The sequence below is a fragment of the Protopterus annectens genome, chromosome 8.part0, assembly GCF_019279795.1.
Source record: "Protopterus annectens isolate FY-2018-M chromosome 8.part0, PAN1.0, whole genome shotgun sequence".
Classification (NCBI taxonomy): Eukaryota; Metazoa; Chordata; order Ceratodontiformes; family Protopteridae; genus Protopterus; species Protopterus annectens.
Window position 1 is genome coordinate 874438605 of NC_056741.1, and position 24140 is coordinate 874462744.

General features: G+C 42.2%; 1 protein-coding gene across 5 annotated transcripts in view; it reads right to left on the reverse strand.

Annotated features, from left to right (window-relative positions):
• The window catches only part of CXXC1 (CXXC finger protein 1), a 1961705-nt gene that overhangs the window by 1842635 nt on the left and 94930 nt on the right, over positions 1-24140 (reverse strand). For 4 of the 5 annotated variants that reach the window (XM_044080389.1, XM_044080388.1, XM_044080386.1 and 1 more), the window contains exon 2: positions 8160-8269. In XM_044080389.1, the coding sequence (XP_043936324.1) occupies positions 8160-8269 (110 nt within the window). Of the gene's footprint in view, positions 1-8159; positions 8270-9212; positions 9233-24140 lie in introns of those variants that run through there. The other variant, XM_044080387.1, reaches the window with a different exon arrangement.

Below are 24140 nucleotides of genomic sequence, written 5' to 3' on the forward strand. Positions count from 1 at the left end.
TCATATGCAGTCTTGCATATGGAATTAGCAGAATGCAGGAGCCCATGTAGCCCAGAGCCTGCAGAATTTTTCTTGCAGATAACTGGGTCTTTGTTGCCATGTTTTCGAAGTAAGAAGTCAGGTGCCTTTGTTTGTCTGGCGTGAGATAAGCCATCTGGGCAGTTGTATTTAAGCTTGCACCCGGGAATATTATCTCTTGAGAGGGTACTAGTTTTGATTTCTTTTTGTTTACTGTGTACCCTAGGCAAATTAGTAATCTTTTTACAAACGCCAGATGCTTTACTAGAATGTATTTGGCCTCTGCTTGAATAAGGCAGTCGTCTAAGTAGGGATATATTTGAATTTCTCTTTGTCTGCAAAATGCAATTACTGGTTCCAGGCATTTTGTGAAGACCCTGGGTGCAGTAGATAAGCCAAAGGGCAGTGCAGTGAATTGGTAGTGCTTTGAGCCAGCTATGAATCGGAGGTATCTTCTGCAAGATTGTCTGATTGGGACATACAGGTATGCCTCTTTGAGGTCCAAAGTTAAAAGCCAAGCCTTTTTGCCCAGCATGGGCAAAAGCTGCTGCAGAGTCAATATTTTTAAATTTCAGAACGTCCAGAAAAGTATTTAGAATAGACGGGTCCAGAATTGGTCTCCATGCTTTGTTCTTTCTTGGTACTAAGAAAAGTCTTGAGTAAAATCCTTGTCCCTGCTCTTGGCACTGCCTGAATAGCCCTCATGCCATGAGGGATGAAACTTGGTTTTGTGCCTCTGCCCACTGATTGTGTGGCAGGTCTGGCATACCTTTTGCCTTTGGAAGGGTGTGAAAGTAGCCCTGAGAGACGATATTTAAGACCCATTTGTCTTGGGTAATCATGTGCCAATTTTGTGAAAAAAGTGCTAGCTTTCCCCCTAAGTGTGCTGCCAAAAGATAAATGTTTGGCATTGGCAGAGGGAAGTCATTGGGACTGTTTCCTATATGGCTGTGATTTGTCTTCTCTGCTTTTGGAGGTAGAAGCACCCCACTGTTTGGGCCTGTATGAGCCCTGGGGCTGTTCTCTGCCTCTAGGGCATCTGTAACTGCCTCTTTGTGGCCTGTCTGACACGGGAAAGGAACAATTTTTAGAAGGCCAGTTCCTGCTAAATCTGGGTGGCTGCACCTGTAAGAAAGCCTTCACTGTCTGCATAGATTTAGCTTTATCCTCCATTTTCTTCAACACCTCTTCTGCCTCAACACCAAACAAAGTATCATGCTGTAATGGAGCATCCAATAATTTTGCTTTAATATGATCAGGCAGAGTCTGTTCTTTTAACCACGCATGCCTTCTAATGACCGAGCCTGTTACAGCGGCCCTGCAAGAGGCCTCCAGTGAATCATAACCACATTGCAAAGTATGTTTTCCCACTTGTTCAGCTGCATGCAATAAATCCTGCAATTCCTTGTTCTCAGCACATTCAGAATTTGTCAACATTTTCTGTTTTAACAGAGACATTAAATATTGTTGATATTTAAGCATATGAAACTGACAATTTAAAGCCCTTACAGCCAAGGTAGCAGAAGTGTAAACTTTTTCCCCCATCTGTCCAGTGCCCTAGAATCTCTGTCTGAGGGGACAGGGTTTTTTGCAGTAGCAGCTTTGACCCCTTTGGGACCCTGTGAAATAGTTTCTGGGTCAGCAGCAGGGTTTTTATATAGAAATTTATGAGAATCTGGAACCCTGTAGTATCTGTCTGGCTTAACAAGTGCAGGAGGTAAGAGTTGGTAGACAGGCCGGACTCTGAAAAAACATCATCTACAATGTCTAGAACAGGAAGAATAGCAAGAGGTCTGTGCTGAGGTAGTAAAAGAAAGTCTCTGAGCCTTTTCTTAGAATCTGAATAATCTTGGCTCTCCCAGTGGAAATGCTCCCTTATGGTATGCAAGGTTTCCCCAAATGAATAATCCTCAGGAGGAGAAGCTGAAGGAACAGATTCTTCAGCATCAGAATCCTCATAGGGAGGAACAGAGTATCCCTGTTCTGAAGACGAGTCAGAGGAAATGGAAACATGATCAGAGGAATCATATTCAGTATCTTGCCTAGGCCTCTTATCAGGAGGGGGATGGGAGCCCCTGATCAAAGTAATTAGGTCTTCTGCCATTTTGAGCATCTGTTTCTTAGGCATGGAAGTCTGTCCTGGAGAATGCTGTACTTGTTTTCTTGTCTTTAAAACTGTTTTAGTCTTTGTCTTTGATGATGAAGTTGGCTTGATATAAAGCTGTGTAGGTCTGAAAATACCCTCAGAAGCCGATGACTGCTCAGCGGCTCCGGACACATCTGAGGGATTAGTTTCCGAAGGCCCAATACCTTGAGTATCCAGAGGCCTAGCTGTCTCCACATGGGAGTCGGAGGCGGACTGTGGCTCTCAGGTAGCGGGTGTCAGGGGCTGCGAAAGCGCCTCACTGAGAACCGGCGACTGACCTAGAAGAGGCTTCATCGTCGGTTTTGGACCTCGGATGCCTGTCTTTTTTTTTTTCCTTGCGCTTTTTATGAACTCCGGTCGGCTGTTCCGACGGCATTATGTAGTTAAACCTTCGGCCAAAGTAATGAAAAGCAAAATTGTACCGACGCTTAATAGTGCATTGGTTAAATCTAGCACAAAACCGACAACTAGCAATTTCGTGGTCAGGGCCTAGGCAAGGAATACAGTAAGAGTGAAAATCCTTATGAGGTATTTGCTTCCCACAAGAAATACAATTGTTAACTTTTTCTGACATCAATCTGGAGCAAGAAAAAAAGTTTCCCCAATGAGGTACTTAGCTTTATAGAAGACTTTGGATCTGAAATTCAATTTCGGAAATCTCAGGAGTCGGCCAACCGGCACTTGCGAACTGCTTTTGCTTCGGGCTTTACTTCTCTATTCTTTACAACCTGTGTGATGTATTTGCTTGTAGATGAAGGAAATGTTTATTTTAGTGCATGCATGTTTATTGGCATAATTTATTTAGCATACCCTTCTAGGGGCACCTGACATCTGGGGCAAGAAAAACTGAAGAAAATGGCGTCGGCTGCATCTTTTATACCCCTGGCGCACTGACGTCAGGGAAGAGGCGACAGCAACCGACGCCGGACCAGGACTTTGGAATTCAGGCCGACTGCGGGTAGCCTGCCAGCAGGATAACCCAAGTATAATGACTGCAACAGTGAAACACGATGAACATCTCCCTGGTTTTGAAGTGGAGGTAGTCCACTGCTTAGGTATCTGCAACCCCTGGGGCTGCTGTCTGGCGGGTTCTGTTTCCACAGGGCCTAGGCTGGCCCTGTCTACTCAGAGCAGGAAAGGACCAGTGCTTGGAGGGAAAATGCCTGCTGAACCTAGGGGGCTGGACCTGTAAGGAATCTTTAACAGTCTGCATAGATTTTGCTTTTTCTTCCATCTTTTTTAATACCTCTTCTGCTTTAGTGCCAAATAAGTTATCTTTGTGCAAGGCTGCATCCAACAATTTTACTTTGACATGGTCTGGCAGGGGTTGTTCCTTAACCCATGCATGTCTTCTAATGACATCTGGTGACTGCTGCTCTGCAAGAAGCTTCTAGGGCATCAAAACCACAGTGCAAAGTGTGTTTAGCTACTTGACCAGCAGAATGCATTAAGTCCTGTAAATCTTTAGATTCTGCCCATGCAGGAAAGGAGAACATTTTTTGTTTAAGGAGTTCCAAGGTATGTTGCTGATACGTAAGCATATGGAATTGACAATTTGTGCACTGATAGCAACAGTAGCTGAGGTGTACACTTTTTTTTACTCCATCTGTCCAGTGCTCGGGAATTCCTGTCTAAGGGGGTGAGATTCTTAGCTGAGGTTGCTTTAATCCCTTTAGGCCCTTGGGTAATGACCTCAGGGTCAGCTGTAGGATTTTTAAAAAGATATTTGTGTGAGTCAGGGACTCTGTAGTACCTGCCTGGTTTTCTGGGAGCAGGAGGGAGGGTGCCGGAGTCAAGCTGGATTCAAGGAAGATATCATCCATCACATTTAAGACTGGGGGGATGGCTAAGGGTCTGTGTTGTGGAATTTCCAGGAACTCTTTTGAGTCTCTTTTTAGACTGTGGGTAGTCTTGACTCTCCCATTGGAAATGCTCCCTTAAGGTATGCAGGGTTTCCCCAAAGGAAAAATCCTCTGGGGGACAGGCCGAAGGAATGGATTCCTCTGCATCAGAATCCTCACATGTGGAGAGGGGCTGCATGTATTCATAGTCAGATGCACTGGATTCATCTGACTCTTGTTCAGACAAAATTACTGGAGACAGATCTCTTTTCCTTTTTGAGGGGGGTGGCTTGGCCCTTAATCAGCATGACAAGGTCTTCTGCCATTTTAAGCATTTGAGACTGAGGCAAGGGAGCAGGCGCCTGAGAATGGGTAGTCGGTTTCTTGGGAGTGGTTCGACCCCTGGGCCTAAGGAACTCTGTTGATTTCGAAAGAATGGTAGTTGTGAAAGACTACGTCGGTTTATGTCGGGATTCGGTGTTGCGAAGGACTTCCTTGGAAGCCGGTGCCTGCATAGCAGCTCCGGACCCATCCAAGGTAGAGACAACCACAGGATCCTTAGACAATAGAGAGTTCTGCTGCATACCGGACGCCAAAAGGGTCTCGGTAGCAGCCTGCAAATTAACTGAAGCGGGCATCTGGGGCTGCGAAAGCACCTCACTGACTTCCGGAGGACTGACAACCAGCTTAACGGAAGCGTCGTCAGAAGGTTTGGTCATGTGCGGTCTTGTCTTTATCTTTACATTTTTTCGGATCATCTGCTGTCTGATAGCTTACCAAAGCCATATCGGAATTTGAGGACTGTAAATGGAAATATCTAACTATAATAAGGGCCTAATGACAGATAGTTCTGGGATTAAAGCACAGAAGCGACAATGAGGGACGTCGTGGTCTTGGCCTAGACAAGTGACGCAGTAAGAGTGGAAGTCCCGGTGTGGTATTTGCTTTCCACAAGTGAGACAATTATTAACTTTTTCTTACATCGGTTAGTACAAGAAAAAAGGATCCCCAACAGTGTCCTTGGCTTTCGAAGACCATAACTTCAATTTGGAAATGAAACTCAGGTAGCGGCAGACCGGCACTCGTGCGAACTGCTTCTGCTTCGGGCTTCACAGCAAGAAAGACTGATGTAATGGCGTTGGATGCCTTCCTTTATACCACTGACCTGACCTCAGTCTTCAAGCGACAGCAACTGACGCAGAAATACTAAGTCTAAGGTATTCGGGCCGGCCGAGGGATACCCTGGCAGGGATAACCCAAATGTGATGACTGCAACAGTGAAACATGAAGAACATGGAATAGATTCCTCTGCATATGAATCCTCATAAGCAGTCAGAGGCTGTTGTTCCTCTTCAAAATCTGAATAATCAGATTCCTCAGAATCCTGTTCTGTCAAAATTTCAGGAGAAGGGTGTCTTTTCCTTTTAGAATTTGCGGCCTGAGTACCCCTGATAAGGGAGATAAGATCCTCCGCCATTTTAAGCATTTGTGCTTGGAGTGGTGGAGCAGGAGCAAGTTGGTGGCTAGAGGTAGATTTTTTAGCAGTGGCCTGGCTTCTAGGCCTAAGAATATACATTGGTCTGAGAAAAACGGTAGTCAGAGAAGACGTCATTTTTTTGTCTAGATTCGGTAGTGTGAAAGGCCTCCTCAGAAGATGGTGCCTGTGTCACAGCTCCAGACCCAACCAAGGCAGAGACAACCAAAGGCTCGGAAGATGAAGATTACAGCGGCACACCAGACTCCAAAAGGGTCTCGGTAGAGGCCTGTGTAGATATTGCATAGGGCATCAGGGGCTGCGAAAGCACCTTACTGAATTCCGGAGAACTGACGACCTGCTTAGCAGTAGAGTCGTCGAATGCTTAGCCTCATGTGGTCTGTCTCCATCTTTATTTCTGCATTTTTTCAGAATATTTACGGATTATTGGCTGACGGACGCCATTTCGGAATCCGAAGACGGGAGACTCAAATACTTGTCTGCAATAAGAGCTCTACGGCGAATTGTTCTAGCATTAAAGAGGGCACAGAACCGGCAATGGCAGACGTCGTGGTCTGGGCCTAAACAAGTGACGCAGTATGAATTTAAGTCTCGGTGTGGGATCTGCTTTCCACAGACGAGACAACTGTTAACTTTTTCAGACATTGGTTAATGCAAGAAAAAAGGATCCCCAATGGGGTACTTAGCTTTAGATGGTTTCAGCTGTAATTCAAACTCTGGTAGCGACCGGCGGGCACACATGAGAATTGCTTCTGCTACGGGCTCCATGGCAAAAAAGACGGATGTAATGGTGTCAGCTGCCTTGCTTTATAGCACTGATGACCTGACGTCAGACTACAGGCGACAGCAGCCGACAAAGAAAAACTCTGACTCTGGTATTCGGGCCGGCAGAGGGCTACCACAGCAGGGATAACCCACAGGTTATACCTGAAACAGTGAAACACGAAGAACATCATTACTATGTAAAATCATGGGAAAAATCTAACAGATGAAAAAATTACAGCTACAAAAATAAGGAGCAAATCGTGTCATCAGAAAGTAGAACGTCAAGATTTTTTGTGGAGACTGGTAATAGATAAATTGCCAGTAAAAGGAAATATGTCATATAAGAAGAAAAGTGATAGAATATGTTTACACTGTCAACAAGAAGAAACTATGTAACGTGGTTTTTAAATGTAAAAGAGTAAAAAAAAGTTAAGGGGAAAACTGTGCAAAGATGACTTTTTTGAAGATATAAAAAGTGGATAAAATAAAATGTCTGATTAAATATGGCTATTATAAGAACAGAAGTACAGAATATGTTTTGGTTACATGGAGTGAAAGAACAAATGAAATTACATTTAATGGTAAATGGATTTTAGGAACAATATTAAGTAAGATCACATGGTGGTTATGGAAGGAGGAGTGGGGTCCAATAGGGATGAAAAGTTAATACGACTGTGTAAACAGATTTGCATATCTACATATTTGTACATGTGCAAATATGTAAATATTTCGCAAACTAGAGTTATTTTTGTGCATATATAAAGGATCCCTTACTCTTTACAACAGGTGCCATAGGATCTTCTACATCCACCCGAGGTACCACCAAATCAAGCAAGTGCAGCATCCATTATTATGCTGCACTACAGTGTCAAGCAATCGATCTACCTGGTGTTGCCACAGTATGACCTGAAGATGACAGACTAATAATTATTGGCTTTGTTTCTGATGTCAGTCCAAGGAGTGCAAGACTTTCAGTCTGGGATGATAAGGTCAACAGACCACTCTGGTATGCCAGAGACAGTTTGTACCCACTTACTCCAGGCTTTCCAATATTGGCTAAAATATTGTCCTCTTCAACTGTACCTTTTCTAGGCAATACCAAACTGGTAACCCTTCTGACAAAGCAAAACCTACCTTTGAAAATATAAAGGTGTTGCTGCTCAATGCCAAGAGTCTAAACAAGAAACTCCACCAACCCCCCCAAGCTTTCCTCACCTTGGACAAGCCTATAAATACTTGATAGCCAAATCCCTAGCCTACCTATACCCAATAAAGTAATCTTAAGGTACCTAAACTTCTCAGATACATTTTAGATATGTGACTTGATCCCTGTGGTCGTTGGCATAGTATGCACCTACAAACCTAAGAGTGGAGAATACCAATTGCCATATCATGTGGTGAGACTGATTTAGCACATCACACAGGTGCAGTTGCCTGTTTTGTTAAATAAAAAAATATCAAATGTACAAAGTTATATTCCTTTTGGACAGGAATTTCCACAGTTTATTCATTAAACCAAACTTTCAATAATTCAAAATAATTGTATACAGAAAGTTAAGTTAAATATTAAAAAAAACTCACAATTACAATTATTTTCTTCCCTTTTCATAAGCTCCACTAAAAAAGAAACAGTTTGCAGGGAACTAACAACGTTGCACTGCAGCTTGCGTCAACTTCCGGACAAACAGTAAGATTATAAAAGGGAAAATGATACACATAAAAATGTGAAAAAAATATTCAGTGCACGTCTAAGGAGTCTGATTATACAAAACAACCACAGAACACATCAGACCATTTAAAATTTTTGGTTACTTAATTAACAGCAACACTTCTTCCCGAAGTTTCAGTGCATGCAAATTACAAACTCTCTCACCCAACCCAAACTTCTACTTACATCATGAAACAGTTAATGTCTGGCTTGCGGCAGATGCAGTACACTGGGGCATTTTCATCAGTCTTGTTGCCCCCTGCTGACGCCATCTCAAGGTCAGACAATTCACTGTCCTGTACCAAAAATAAAAACACAGTAAACACAAGTCAGAAGAGGCCAATACATACATTAAATTTCAAAGTAATGTGGATGCAACATGGCTTTGTTACAAACCTTTTTGTTTCTTTCAAGTGCCAAAATTACATAAGGAAATGTGCTGCAGTAGCATATAAGCACTATTAAGGAGCAAAGTCATGTGGTTCTTCCGCCTGAAAGGCAGCAGACTTACAGTAATAAAACTCCCACCGAGTGCCATAAGTAAACCATTCACTATTGTTATCAAGAATGGTCAGGTCACTAGAAACTTCAGAAATTTGACACAGCTAATATTTTACTATGTAATTCGTTTCATTTGCTCACTAGAAATTTCTAGCTGATTAAGACCACTTATTAACAATGCAAAACAGATAAGAAAAATATCAAATTTTACTGAAATTGCAATCTGAGCAAATGCGTAATTAACATGCAAACAGTCCAGTATGGATAACACTGTTTTGTAGAAACTACATTTCTACTGAAACCAAGCTGAAAAAAAAAAAACAAAAAATAATGAAATTCTACCCCCAAACTATAACTTAAGAGTAGACTGATCAGTGGAATCGCAATACTTTTCAAAACTTTTCTGCAGCTTAGCCCTTCAGCACTAAATCCACTACAATTTGGAAAGGCCAAAATTCTCAGCTCTATCCTCAGACTCAACCATAACAAAACATTATCCATGATGAATGCTTACTTACCACATGATAACCTCTGTATCGCAGAAGACTACTTCTGTTGGATTTCATCTAATAACTCCCAAGAAAAATTAATACTGGGTAATTTTAATATTAAATGGCTCTCACTCTCCTCTGACTCACCTAACTAATCAATAAGTCTCTATGACCTCTCACAGCTGGTCACCACTCTGGCCCATTATAATAAAAACACTACAGGGACATTAACTGACTGGATTCTTACCTCTTTGCTTTATAAAATATTTATCACAGGTAACCTTCCAGATACCCTACGTGATCATCTCCCTATGTACGTAAAAGAAAACAAATATTCAGAAGCAGCCACATTTCAGCAAAACACATAACCCATCTCCTATCTAAAACTATATAACTAGAATGCTCTAAAATACATTCTTAAACTTCATACAATTAAAGTACTAATAATGAAAAAAGCAAGAAGGTGGCATGTAGCAAAAGGATACCAAGACTTCACCAAATCTGGTAAACCGTATTTAATAAAATACAAAAAAACAAAAACTCGTGCCAAACGCCATCGTCCATATAAGACTTTATTTCAGCAAGTACAAAGCCACAATTTAAATACTGGTGTCAGCCAATCAGAAATGTAAAAACAAATTATGCAATTATCAGAAACAAATTAAAAGCAGAAATAACTGGTCTTTATTGTGAAATACTTCCAAAAAATGTTTACAAACAAAATTTGTATATATAGGTTTATACATTTTTACATTTTAATAGATCTATATCTCAAAACACTGTTTAAAGATATATATTTGTTTAAACCTGGTTTTGTGGTGGCATTCAGATGTATTTGTCAAATGAATTCACTGTATTCCAATAAAACTTTCCAATCACCATCCCTAGAGTCAACTGCCACTTTATCAATTACACCAAATTTAAGCTTAATATTAAGAATACCAGGGCAATTTTTGGTGTGTTTATAAAGTGCGTTGTTTTCCTTTTTCTTAGAAATATCATACAAATGTTTGTAAATTCTCTTTAATTGGTACTCGGTTTTTCCAATGTAAAAATTCCCACAATCATGACACACACTAATGTAAACTATACCTACAGTAGAACAGTTAACAGACATGGCCATAACCAACCTTTTCCCTTTGAAGATAACAGGAAAAGTATCAATATCCAACACAAAACTACAGTAATTACAAAATCCACACTTCCACGTGCCAACTCTCTTCATACTTTCTACTTGGTTTCTACTGTCAGAATTCCACTCAAAACTGTCTGTCAAGTTGAAGCCTCTTTTAAAAACAAAGGTCGGTACCTCCCTTACACTGTTAAACAAGTTCACATCCTGACCTAAAATATTCCAGTTGCTACAAATAATGCTCTCGGTCAAAAATGAATTGTATTTTAACATCATCAAAGTATTGTGTCTGTACTTGCTTTAATAGATGGACCAATGCCTAGTATAAAGTTAGGGCAAAACCTGCCTCCTGGTTGTCTCAAAATACAAAACACCTTGTGAGACTTAAAAGATAGTATTTTATAGGATAGCCATGTATTCCAGCCTCTAACAAACCTCCAAAACTTCACAGAACTCAGAAACCAAACTCAAATTAAGTTAGTTAAAAAAAATACTACACTGACCAGCAAAATACAAACTACAGAGCACCCCAAAACACTCTGGTCTTCTATAAACCAACTGCTCAATCCCGGCCACACCACTCAATCATCTCCTATACTTAACACTAACAACAACTCTAACAATTGTGCTGATGCTTTCATCTCTCATTTCGTTCATTCAGTCTCATCACTACTTTAAAATTCCCCTAATACCAATAACCAGACACCAGCACCACCTACTATCCCTCTTCATAACTTCTTCTTTCAATCAGTCCCCACTACTTATATTAAAAAACTACTACTTAAATTAAAACCACTTAGCCCCCCCAAAAAAGCTTACCTGGCGAATACCTTAAGATGGCTGGAGATGCAATAGATTATCCCATCCCAATTCTAATAAATCACTTCAACAGAGAAGCATATGAAAAAAAAAAAAAAAAAAACACATACCCTCTCTCCACAAAGGAAGGCATACAAATTAACTTCAAAATACAGGCCTACTGCCATCCTCTCCCCTTTATCAAAAATACTCAAAATAATGCATTCAGTCACAACTCTTACACTACCTCAAAAAAAAAAAAAAACTCTCCATCTCAGCATGATTTCCAACCCTACCACAGTACCTCTATCATGTTACTTAGTTTCACCAATACCTTAAAAACAAACAGGAATGACTGAAATCAACTGCATGCTCTCCTCCTTGATTTATTCTAAGTCCTTTATCGTGGTCTCTCACTCCATTCTCCAACACAAACTTCATAACCAAGGACTTGACACCACCTCTACATCATGGATCCATAGCTACCTCCAAAATAGGGCTCAAGTTATCAAGTGGCAAAAAGACATAGCCTAGTACCTACCTATGAACCTATCTGCCAGAAGGCATTTATAAGCCTAGCCAGAATGTGTTGGCTTTCACCGCCCCCTTAAATTAGTTCCCTGTGCCTCTGTCCACCAGAGCCACTGAAGTGATCCCCAAGGTAAACTTTCTCTTTCCCATCCACTCGTCAAGATTTCTTTTGAAGAGTGTTAGCGAGGAGCTCTGCCTGATGTAGATTGGGATCTTGTTCCAAAGCATGAGAAGTCTCTGGGACAGGAATCTATCCCTCCAGCATGTCCTATTTATTGCTGTGGTGAGGTTTAGATCCCTAGAGTGTGTGGCTCAAGGGGATAATGTTTTCTTTATAGGTTCATAGGTTCATACTAAGCTATCTGCCCTAGGGCATTTATAAGCTAGCCAGAGTGTGTGTGGCTTTCATCACCCCTTAGGATGAGAATACTATACCCATTAGTTTGCTGTGCCTCTGTCCAGCAGTGACACAGAGATGATTCCCGGGGTAAACCTACGATCTCCCATCCACTCGTCAAGATTTCTCTTGAACAGAGTCAGTGAGGGGCTCTGCCTCACATGGACTGGGATTCTGTTCCATAGTGTAGGGAGTCTCTGGGTGATGAATCTGTCCCTCCAGCACGTCCTATTTATATCCGTGTTGAGGTTTAAGTCTCTTGCTCTCGTGGTTCTGGTGGATTTGGATTTTTTGAGGTGGAGCATGTCCATTAATTCCGGGTTGGACATGGCCTTGTATGTCAGGCACAGATCACCTCTGAGCAGACGGTATGCGACTGAATAGAGCTTGAGTTTCTTCAGTCGGGCAGCATATGACATATGTTTGAGCCCCTTTATCCTTTTGGTGAGGAACTTTTGGGGTCTTTCCAACTGCTGCAGGTGTCGGGTAAGGTACATTCCGAATGGGGCGTTGTACTCAATCATTGGTCTGATAAGTGAAGAGTACAGGGTACAATGACCTCTCCTGATCTGGATGTGAATCCTTCATGATCAGGTGGGCAATGTAGAAGGTCTTCCTAACCACTTTGGCAATGTGAGTGTCAAAAGAGAGGTTACTGTCAACTTAGGTCCCCAGGTCCCTGATAACTTCTTCCGTGTTTAATGGATTACCACCTATGTGGTAATTAGGGGTTACCTTGTTTTTCCCAAAGGGTATGACTATACATTTTTTGGCATTTAGCTTAAGGCCATGGCTCTGGCACCAGTTATCCATTTCTATGAGACCTCTCTGGAGGATGTCTGTGTCTGATGGAGTGTCAATTATGGTGCCCAGTTTGCAGTCAACTGCAAATTTTGTCAGCCGCAATCCCCCTATGTTTGCCTGCACTTCAGAAAAATAAATGCCGAACAAGAGGGGGCCCAGGACTGAGCCCTTTGGGACACCGCTCGTGACCGGCTTAGAGTCTGACATGGCACCAGCAACTCTAACCCTGTGGGTTCTGTCCTTGAGCCAGTTTGCAACCCATCTTGTGACATATGGGTTTACATCTAAGCTGGTGAGCTTTTCTATGATGCCAGAGTGGGGTATTGTGTCGAACGCTTTTGCTAGGTCAAGGTAGGCTGTGTGAACTGCCTTACCCTCATTAATGGCCTTAGTGACTGTTTCGAAAAAGTCGACCAAGTTCAAGAGGCAGGATCTGCCCTTGACAAAGCCAAATTGGGTAGGATCCAGTGTCTGTAGGTCCCCAATGTCTTTATTTATGAGTTCCATTATGATCCTCTCCATAGCTTTGCAGACAAGGCTCGTCAAGCTTATGGGGTAATTTCAGGGTCCGTAGAAGCACCGCCTTTGTGGAGTGGGACCACAGTTGCCGTCGCCATTCTTTGGGTACATATCCTGTAGTAAGGCTAAGATTAAACAGCAGCCTTATGTGTGGGTTTAGTTCCTCATTGAGTTCGTGGAGCACACAGCCGGGGACACCGTCCGGTCCCATTGATGCTGTGTTTTTTGCTTTAGAGAGAGCAGCTCTCACCTGGGAATCTGAGATGTTTGGGAGGCTAGACTCTGGTGGGATAGATATTTCTCCTTTTGGGGAGGGAGAAATTTGCACTGAACCTGTCTGCCAGTATGTTGGCAATGTCTGTGGGTTCAGTGATTTTTGTATCATTTTGGACTAATTCTGAGCATATCTGGGAGTTTCCACCCAGGTTTCTAACATAGCTAAAGAAGGCCTTATGATAGTCTTTTGTGTCATTAGCGATTTTTCTCTCAAAGTTGGCCTTGGATGATTTTATGAGTGATCGTAGTTTTTTGCTAGTAGTGATCAGATTTTTCTCTCAAAGTTGGCCTTGGATGATTTTATGAGTGATCGTAGTTTTTTGCTAGTAGTGATCAGAGATGCCTTCCCTTTTAGGGATTTTGCTCTGTCATGTAGTAGCTTTCTCCTCTTGTTGTGGAGTTTGTTTATGGCTGGGGTCCACCAGACCGGGCGCCTGCCTTTGGTGGAAAGGGTCTTGATTTTATTAGGGATTGCTTGATCCAAACATTCCTGGAGGTGCTCATAGAAGGCATTTGTAAGGGTTTCAGCAGCGTGGGTTGTGGTTTCCACTGGCTCGGGGGCCTTGAAGGATACCACTCCAGTCTTAAGAAGTGTGAAGTTTGCTTTTGAGAAGTTCTTCACTGTGGTCTTTTTTGATGGGGTTGGGGGCGGGATGTGGATCTCCAGTGAGATTAATTTATGGTCTGATCTCACCAATGAGGGATATACTTCCGGTGTGGAGCACTTTGTCCCCATGTTTGTGATGATCAGGTCTAGTGTATTTTCTCCTCTTGTGGGAATGGTGACTAGTTGTTCCATAGCATTTGAGTTTATGAACTCCAGGAACCTTTGGGCTAGGGTGTTGGGGCTTGAGTAATGTTCCCAGTCTATGTTTGGGTAGTTGAAGTCACCCAATATGATGGTGTTTGGAGAGACATTCATACTCTCCAGTGTCTTCAGGAAGGCTGTGTGGGTTTCCTGAGTTTGAGAGGGTGGTCTGTAGCATGCTACAAACTGCAGGGCAGTTTTACCTATGGTTAATTGCACCTGGATGGTCTCCGATGCTTCGTGCGTTGCCACTAACCTGGAGGTGTGGGTATCCTTTATGAATATGGATACTCCCCCTCCTTTTGTGGTTCGGTCCGGATTTTGGGGCTGGAACGCGTGATATGAGGTATAACCTGATAGTGCTGGGGTGCTCTCAGGAGCCTTGAACCAGGTTTCAGTCACAGCACAGACATCGATGTTCTCCATACTGTGGAGGGCTTCGAGGGCGTGCATCTTGAGGTTTAGACTTCTGGCATTGAGCAGTATTACCCTTAGTTTTTCTCCATTTTTGTTTTCTAGGGTGGTAGGTTTATCATTTGAGCCTTGCCTAAAAAAGGCACTATGGGGGTGGCAAGAGCCTTTGCCAATATCCGGAAGCCCAGGGGTAACAGGTGCAAGCCATCCCTTGCGAAGCAGCGTGGCTTGTCAAGCATGTCATCCCAGGCAGACAGACATTGGATCCCCTTAGAATGACACCAGTAATTAAGCCAATTATTAAAGCTGATCATTTTGTCTCTGTATTGTGGCATCATTCTTGGTGAGGGTAGGATACTGCTCAGGGTCAGGGTCATACTGGCCTGGGCTACATAATCTGAGAGCTCCTCTATGTCTCTTTTCATGTAGTCCAGGGAGGTACGTCTCACATCGTTCACACCGGCATGGACAATGACTGAGTCATACTTGTACTTGCTGTGGAGTGACCTGAGTGCTTGTGTTATGTGGCGGATTCTAGCGCCTGACAGACAGCTTACTGTGATCTTTTCCTTGTTCAGTCTGGTGAGTGGGAGGTCAGTGCGTCTGACTATGGAGTCACCTATAACAAGTGTGTCTGGCATTGTGTTTGGCCTTAAGGGCTGTGACTGTTTAGCACACTGACTTTGAGAACTATGTGTTGCATGTCTTATGTCTTGAGGTGGCAGTTGCTTGGGTGTCTGCTTTGGAGGCCTCTGTAGTTTTGGTAGATTTTTGATCAGTGCCTCCGAGTATGTCTTTGTGTGTTTATGTGTTTGTTTTGCAGTTGTGATAGTTCTATGTGAAACTGGGTTGGACATGGCCTTGTATGTCAGGCAGAGCTCACCTCTGAGTAGGAGGTATGCAACAGAGCACAGCTGTAATTTCTTCAGTCGAGCTGCACAGGGCATCTGTTTAAGGCCAGTGATCCCCTTGGAGAGGTAATTCTGAGGTCTTTCCAGCTGTTGCAGGTGTCTTGTAAGGTACATCCCAAATGAGGCATTATATTCTATGATGGGTCTAATGAGTGATGAGTAGAGGGGTACAATGACCTCTTTTGATCTGGATGCAAATCCTTTTATGATTAGGTGGGCCACGTAGAAGGATTTTCTAACCACTCTGGCAATGTGATTATCAAAGTTGAGATTACTATCTACTTGGGTCCCCAGATCCCTTATTACGTCTTCCGTATTTAGGGGACTACCACCTATGTGGTAGTTTGTGGGTACTTTGTTTTTTTCCAAAGGGGATGACTATGCACTTTTTGGCATTTAGCTTGAGGCCATGACTTTGACATCAGTTATCATTCTCAGTGAGACCCTTTTGGAGGATGTCTGTGTCAGCCGGAGAGTCAGTTATAGCCTCTAGTTTGTAGTCGTCTGCGAACTACTCAGCCATAGTCCTCCTGTGCTTGCCTGTACCTCTGAGAAGTATATGCTGAAAGGAGGGGTCCTAGGACTGAGCCCTGGGGAACTCCACTTGTAACCGATTTAGAGTCGGACCTAGCTCCCACAACTCTCACCATGTGGGTTCTGTCCGTGAGCCAGTTGGCAACCCATCTTGTGACGTAGGGGTTTATGTTCAGGCTGGTGAGCTTGTCTATAATACCAGAATGGGGAATGGTGTCGAAGGCCTTTGCGAGGTCTAAGTAGGCTGTGTGTACCACCTTTCCCTCATCTAAAGCCTTGGTAACTGTCTCAAAGAAGTCCACCAGGTTCAGGAGGCATGATCTGCCCTTAACAAAGCCGAACTGGGTAGGGTCCAGTGTTTGGAGGTTCCCAATGTCTCTGTTAAGTTCCATGATGATGTGCTCCATAGCCTTGCAGACCAAACTAGTCAGGCTTATAGGGCGATAGTTCCTGGGGTCTGTTGCGGCTCCCCTTTGTGGAGCGGAATAACTGCTGCTGTGCGCCACTCTATGGGTACGTTGCCTGTGGAGAGGCTGAGTTTGAATAGTGTGTTTAGGTGAGGGGTTAGTTCGTCTTTGAGCTCGTGTAGGACGCAGCCTGGGACACCGTCCAGTCCCACTGATGCTGTGTTTTTGGCTTTGGAGAGGGCTGTTTTAACCTGAGTGTCTGTGATTTCAGGGACTCTACATTCTTCTGGTATGGTTATGGGCCCGCTTTGGGGTGAACCTGTCTGCCAGGATGCTGGCGATATCGGTCGGTTTAGTGTATTTTGTGCCATTCTGCACTAACTCCAAGCAGATCTGAGCATTGCCACTTAGATTCTTGACAGCTAAAGAATGCCTTGTGGTTATCTTTGGAGTCTTTGGCAATTTTTCTTTCAAAGCTCACCTTGGATGATTTTATGAGGAATCGTAGTTTCGTGCTGATACTGATCATGGATGTCTTCCCTTCTTGGGATTTTACTCTCTTCTGTACTAGTTTCCTCCTTCTATTGTACAGCTTGTTTATGGCAGGAATCCACCAGACTGGTTTCCTTTTCTTGGAGGAGTGAGTCTTGGTTTTGCTTGGGATGGCATGATCCATGCATTCTTGTAGGTGCCCGTAGAAAGCATTAGTAAAGATTTTTGCAGCTTGGACAGCGTTATCCTTCAGCATGGGGGCTTTGAAACTTTCCACCTCTGTCTTAAGTAACGTGAAGTTTGCTTTTGAAAATTTTTTCACGGTGGTTTTCTTGTCCGGGGATGGGGGAGGAATATGGATATCCAAAGTGATTTGTTTATGGTCAGATCTAACCAGCGAGGGGTTGACCTCCGGTGTGGAACACCGGTCGCCCATGTTGCTGATGACCAGGTCCAATATGTTGTCACCTCTGGTGGGAGTGTTGACCAGTTGAACCTGGGCATTTGACTTTATAAATTCTAGGAAATGTTGGACAAGGGAGTTAGTACTTGAGTAGTTCTCCCAGTTAATGTTTGGACAATTGAAATCACCCAATATAGGATGCTTGGTAGGACCTTTATGTTTCCAGGAACGTGGAATGGGGGTCCTGGGACATGATGGGTGATGTGTAACAAGCTACGATTTGAATTGCAGTTTTGCCCATTGTTAGTTGCAGGTGGATGATCTCTGAAGCATCGCGCTGTGCCACTAACCTGGAGGTGTGGGTATCCTTGATGAATATGGATACGCCCCCACCTTTTGTATTTCGGTTTGGGTTCTGTGGTCGAAATGTATGGAGCCTTAAACCAGGTTTCTGTTTCTGCACATATATCGATTTTCTCCATACTGAGGAGTGCCTCAAGTGCATGCATTTTGAGGTTCAGACTTCTGGCATTGAGTAGCATTACCCTCAGTTTTTTGTTACTTGTGCTATTTATGGCGGTAGGTTTGTCTTTTGAGCCTTGCCTAAAAAAGGCACTATGGGGGTGGCAAGAGCCCTGGCCAGTATTCGAAAGCCTAAGGGCGACAGGTGCAAGCTGACTCTAGCGAAGCAGCGGGGCTTTTTTGAGCATGTCATCCCAAGTGGACAGACACTGGATCCCCTTTGAATAACACCAGAAACTTAGCCAATTGTTGAAATTGAGAATTTTTTCTTTATACCGTGGTATCATTCTTGGTGAGGGCAGGATGCTACTCAGGGTCATACCGGCCTGGGCTATGTGATCAGAGAGCTCTTCCATGTCTCTCTTCATGTAGTCCAGAGAGGTACGGCTCAGGTCATTCACACCAACATGGACAATGACAGAGTCATATTTGTACTTGTTCTGAAGTGACCTGAGTGCTTGTGTTATGTGGCGGATCCTGGCGCCCAACAGGCAGCTAACAGTAACCTTCTCCTTATTCAGCCTAGTGAGTGGGACGTCAGTGTGCCTGACTATAGAGTCACCTATTACTAGTATGTTGGGTATGTTATTTTGCCTTAAGGACTGTGACTGCATGGCATACTGGTTTTGTGAAGTATGTGTTTCATGGCTTGTGATGGGGGTGGAGGTTGCTTGGATGTTTGCTTTGGAGGTCTCTGTTGGTTTTGCAGATTTTTATTTAGAGCCTCCAAGTATGTTTTCATGTATTTATGCGTGTTTTTTTTTCCAGTGCTGCTTTAATGGATTTATGTGAGACTGGTGGTGTGATGCAAGTATTTCCCTTCTCCTCTTGACTGTTTGATCCAGTCTTGGGTTGAGAGAGCTTAGACTCCAGTTTGGCTGTATAATTGCATCTCTCACATGCTCATCCCCCAGTTCGGAGAGTGTACTATAAGTATCAATCCTGGGACACATTTGATTCAACATCTGCATTCTTAGTACAGTATGTAGATGACACCAGAGTTATCTACATTGCAAAAAACATCAACAAACTACAAGAACTTACCCAGGAGTCCTTTCCCTCCACAGAAACATGGCTGACATCTGCCCAGCTATTCCTAAACCCAAATAAATCCAAACTAATCCTATTTACCCCAAACAGCTTACTATCAACAAAACCTTCTTCTCGGTTACCTCTTCCAACATGTCAAAAAATTGCACTTGTGACACATGCTAAATTGCTAGGCATCTGTGTAGACGAGAACACAACGTTTGACATGCATACATCCCAATTACAGTGAAAATGTACACCAAAACCACATTTTCTTTATACAGCCAAACTCTTCCTCTCAGACAATGTAAGAAAACACATTGCCTCTTTGTTCCTCTTGCCTACTCCAACGTATTCTGCACCCAACCTTAACATCCAAGTCACCTTGTTAAACCAACTTGAACAATGTTACTACAAAATGGTATGATTCGCTGCTAGCCTACCAAACAGAACCTACTACTATGCCACCTTAAAGGAATTACAGTGGCTGGAATTCCCACATTATCTCACCTACTCACAACTTCCACAAATTCAAAACATTATGTACATATACTTAAAAAAAGTCCAAAGCATAGACTGTGAAGCAGTAGGAAACACTTTGTCAACCAAACTCTTCAGTCCAAGCTGTTTTTATTCTTCCAACATACAAAGACACAGATTGAGCGCTTTCATCCCCTAAACTGGGCACTTCATCAAAATCTAACTGCACTCCATAGTACAGCCTTTAAATACTTGTAAAAACGAGTGATGTCATCATCCTTCACAATCCTTTAAAGGTAAAACTACCTTAATGCTCAAATGAAATGCACCACAAACACTTTTTAACACAAGAACATTTTAACAAACATCATTTATAAAAAAAGAGCTTTTCAAATTCCAAGACATTCATCAAATGTAAACTTAAAAATTGTTTAAGATAAAAAAAACACATTTTGTCCACTGACTTGCTTTAAAACATATACATATATATATATATATATATATATATATATATATACATATACATACATATACTGTATAGTTGAACCACCCCCCAAAATATGGTTGATTTTTTATCTTAAACAATTTTTTACGTTTACATTTGATGAATGTACACAGATTAGATAGCGTTTATTATAGCTAGCATTTCTTTGACATTTATGTGCTTTAATTTGTCTTGCGTGTTCCAAAGGCTCTGGACTTTCAAACCCCTTGAACACAGCCCCCTAAACAAACAAAGTCTGCTACGTCTGTAGTTACAGACTAGGTAGGGGCTGGAAAGGAAAAAAGGAGACCTGTGATGAAAGACAATTGATTTACAAACCACAGTAACTCCTTTTTCACAAACCACAGCACTGGAATCTGAAATGAAAAGGGGATGCTCGTGTGGTGTCCAAACTGATTTGACAAGCTACTGAATTGTTCCACATGTACAGTCTGGCCCAAGGAGTTATGAGAATAGAAGAGGCCAGGAAACCTAGAATTCTGAGACATTCCCTACAGATGCCAACATCTGGTTGGAAAATAGCATAAATTTCTCTTTGTAACACTCCAATGTGTCCTGAGGAAGAAGTAAAAATCATGATGGATGTAAATAGTAAACACAACTCAGAAATATTACCCTATGAGAGGAGGTTTCTCATATTCATTTAAAAATTCAGTCTGGGGAAAAAAAAAATTTTTCTTTCTTTCTTTTCCTCCTCCAAGCCAGAGATTGACAACTTGTGAAAAAATCTGCACAAATAAACTGGTCGTCTAAATATGTGAAAATGTGAATGGCTTTAATCCTGCAAAGGACTATTACATGAGCCAGGCACTTTGTGAACAGTCTTGGAAATGCTGACAAAAAAAAGAGCAAAGCAAAAAAACTGAAAATGGGAAAACACAGAAACTAGAGAGTCTAAAACTTTTCAGAACTGGAATGTGATAAGGATTTCGGACTTCACAGGACTGCCAGAGTGAGGTGGGGAAAGAACAAGAAGGGGCATGAAATCAGTCTGTTTTTTAGATTGTCCTTGGTTAGGGTGTACCCCCCCTTTTCTTTGAACCACCCTGCCATTACTTTTCAAAGTTTTGTCTGGGCCTCACAGGGAACACAATCTGCACCTGAAAAGAAGCCTGTACGGAGAGAAAAATTTCTATTATGTTTTGCAAAGACGTCTAAAGACTCTGGATAACTCCTTGAATTAACAACCCTTTTCATTAAATCTTTTATGGGCCTCAGCAGATGAAGGACCAAATACTTCTTTATTCAGGGAATATCCAGGATGTTGACTTTGACATCCACTGTAAATTCTGAGAATGCAGCCAGCAAAATTTTGCATCACTGATACAATGGCAGCTGCTCTAGAAACAGCATCAGCGGAGTCATAAATACATTTCAGAGTGTATGACTACATAAGACATCAAGGACACCAATGAATCAGATATGTCTTAAGTCCCTGCAGAAGGAAGGTCAGTAATTAACTCTCTCATACTGTTCAAGGATGCCAGCATAAATTCAGACAAATTCCTGACGTTACTATTCTGAAGGTTAAGATGGAAGTAAGGAACTGGCAGAAGCTGATTTTTGGCAAGAAAAATGACAGTAGGATCTGACCTGGAGTTAGAAAAATGGTATTTGTGGGAATGGGGCACTTTATATAAATTATCAGACTTTTTGAGAGCAGGTGGCTGACTGTCACGCAAATTGCTGGCCACAAAGAAAGCAATCTCCAAGACTGGCAACACAGGAGGAAAAGCAGCATTTTGAGGAAAATCAAACTGTAACAAATCATATCATCTTTCTTGGGATTCTGGTATTGGCTCATCTCCTCATCTGAGTACTTGGCTGTGACTCCATCTTTGTGAAGTCTGCATGCCCTGCCTGTCTTTGCATGTTTTTTTTTCTCTCCAGGAGCTCTGGATTTCTCAACACCCTAAAACTGTATGGTAAGCAAACTCATGTTCTTCCAATTTGCTTATGGAAAACATGCTCTGTGCGGAAGGCAGATTGAGGTTATTATAATTTGCTTGTGTAAAACGTGTGTGTGTGTGTGTGTGTGTCTATCTTGTGATAACCCTGGTTTGTCAGGGGCAATGTGAATGTAAATGTGAAAAACTAATAATGGCAGATACGTATATAAATTTCTTATGCGGTGAAAAATAAAACAGACTGCATCCTACAAAAACTACACACATAGAGCTTCTGGGGGCCATCATTCCAGGTTGTATAACTGGCTTAGAAGGGTCCTCTGCTGTGGGCACCACCTAGTCTAAAACTGACCCCGCTCAGAGATGGTTACAGAGATCACTACAGTTTGTCTGGGGGCCAGGGATACTGTGGCCATTATTAAATTTTCCTCACACCCAGACCTCAAAGGTGTGCACAGAAGGTCACTATAGCTTGACTGCTGGCTAGAGTAGAGTGGTCATTATTCATTTAACTTTCTTCAAAATCACACCGCAGATGTGGGCATAGGTCACTACAGCTTGGCTAGGGGCAGTGTACTATGTAGGAGCATCAAAATTGAATGAATTACTGCATGTACTATTTTTTTTCACTTTCTTCACAATTAACATTGAATGTATACACAGGTGGCCATCTTCTGCAGCATGCTGCATATGTACAGAGGACAGCAACAGGTTGAAACATGTTGTGCTTGTATGCTCTTTCACTTTCATCCAAGTTTGACTTAAAAGGGGTACAGAGAAGGTTTGTGCATTTTGGGGTTAAGATTGAGTCAGTATGCCTTATAGATGTATGACAGCAGCAACTTGAAATTTATGTCTACAGTCATTTGTCATTTCACTTCCCACCAAGAGGGGTATACAAAAACTGACCATCATTTATTCTGGGTAGCAAGGAAGATAGCCATCCCAGATATAATTAAAGTGCCCTTACAAGCATTTTCTGCTCAGTTTATGGGTAACTGCTACTCACTTTATAACTACTGTCTCATCATCTTTGAATATAACTTACTTTTTCACTTCATGAAAAAACATTAATTCTTACATCACAATTTTTGTTTACAGGCACTGCTGGACAAAAGGTTATAGAAAGAACATCTCTAAAGTGCACCTCTGAGCATTTGGAAACCCATAACTTCAGGTGGCCTTGGGGCTCCCAGACCCCTAGCTTAATTACATTCCATTCTAAATATTACAGTACACACTTGGTCAATTAGGATGTGTTGAAAGGATGTTGGAAAAAGCTGTCAAGAAAGGCAAAGTTTTATAAAACAAAAATATTTTTCCAGCATGAGGAGGCAAGAATGGCAGTAAAACACTTTGCCAAGGGCTCCATTTCATCTAAGGCTGCCCATGCAGTCGCTGTATATAGCACTAAAAACGGTGCTTCTTGGGAAGGCTTGATCAAAGCAGTGTGTCCACCCCTATTGTCTCAGGGGATAATAGAGCCAGTGTCCACTACAAGGGAGAGGCTTCCACTCTAGATCAATTATGGCTCCCAAAAAAGAAGGCACTTGAAGACCTTCTTTAGACACTTCCCAGGTTACAAATTTAAAAATACTGACTTTACAAACCCTTTTTCTTCTACCATCATCCATGGCCCTTTTCGTAACTGCCTACCTACATATTCAAATTCACAAAAACACAAGTGTGCATATACATTAGACCCAGAACATGACTTAGATGTGGCATTTAGTATCTTAAAACACTATACTTTGTTAATGTTAAACCCTGATAAGACAAAACTAAGGCAATAGTGGCAAATTATGCCCAAACATTTGAACTGGTGCAGTGATAGCCATTCCTATGGGGAAATGGAAAGATGAGAAACTTGGGTATTTGGTCAAAAGTAGCACACAAAAAGCAGCAGCTGAGATGTGTAAAGAAAGTAAGGGAAATAACAGAAAAAGTGAGGCAATACAAGTTATGACTATGGACCTGGACTGTAAAACACAAACAATAAAGATGGTCCTGGTCTCCTTAATTCTATAAACAAGTCAGACATGCTGTTTCCACCCCCACTCTCAAAAGAAATCTGGAGGATTTTTTCTGCTTAAACTGTGAGCTTTGGCCAGCTAAGACCTGCATGCAATCAACTGAACGCATAAGTGAAGTTAAGTAAATTTTTATCTGCACTTTTTTCAAATAATACACGATTTAAATTAATTTGTTTGTGTTGCATTGAGCAATATCTAGCTGGAGGTTGTGAGACTGTTTTTTCAGTAGGTCGCCACCCACCCTCCCTGTTTTTGTTTTGGTGTTAATCTTGG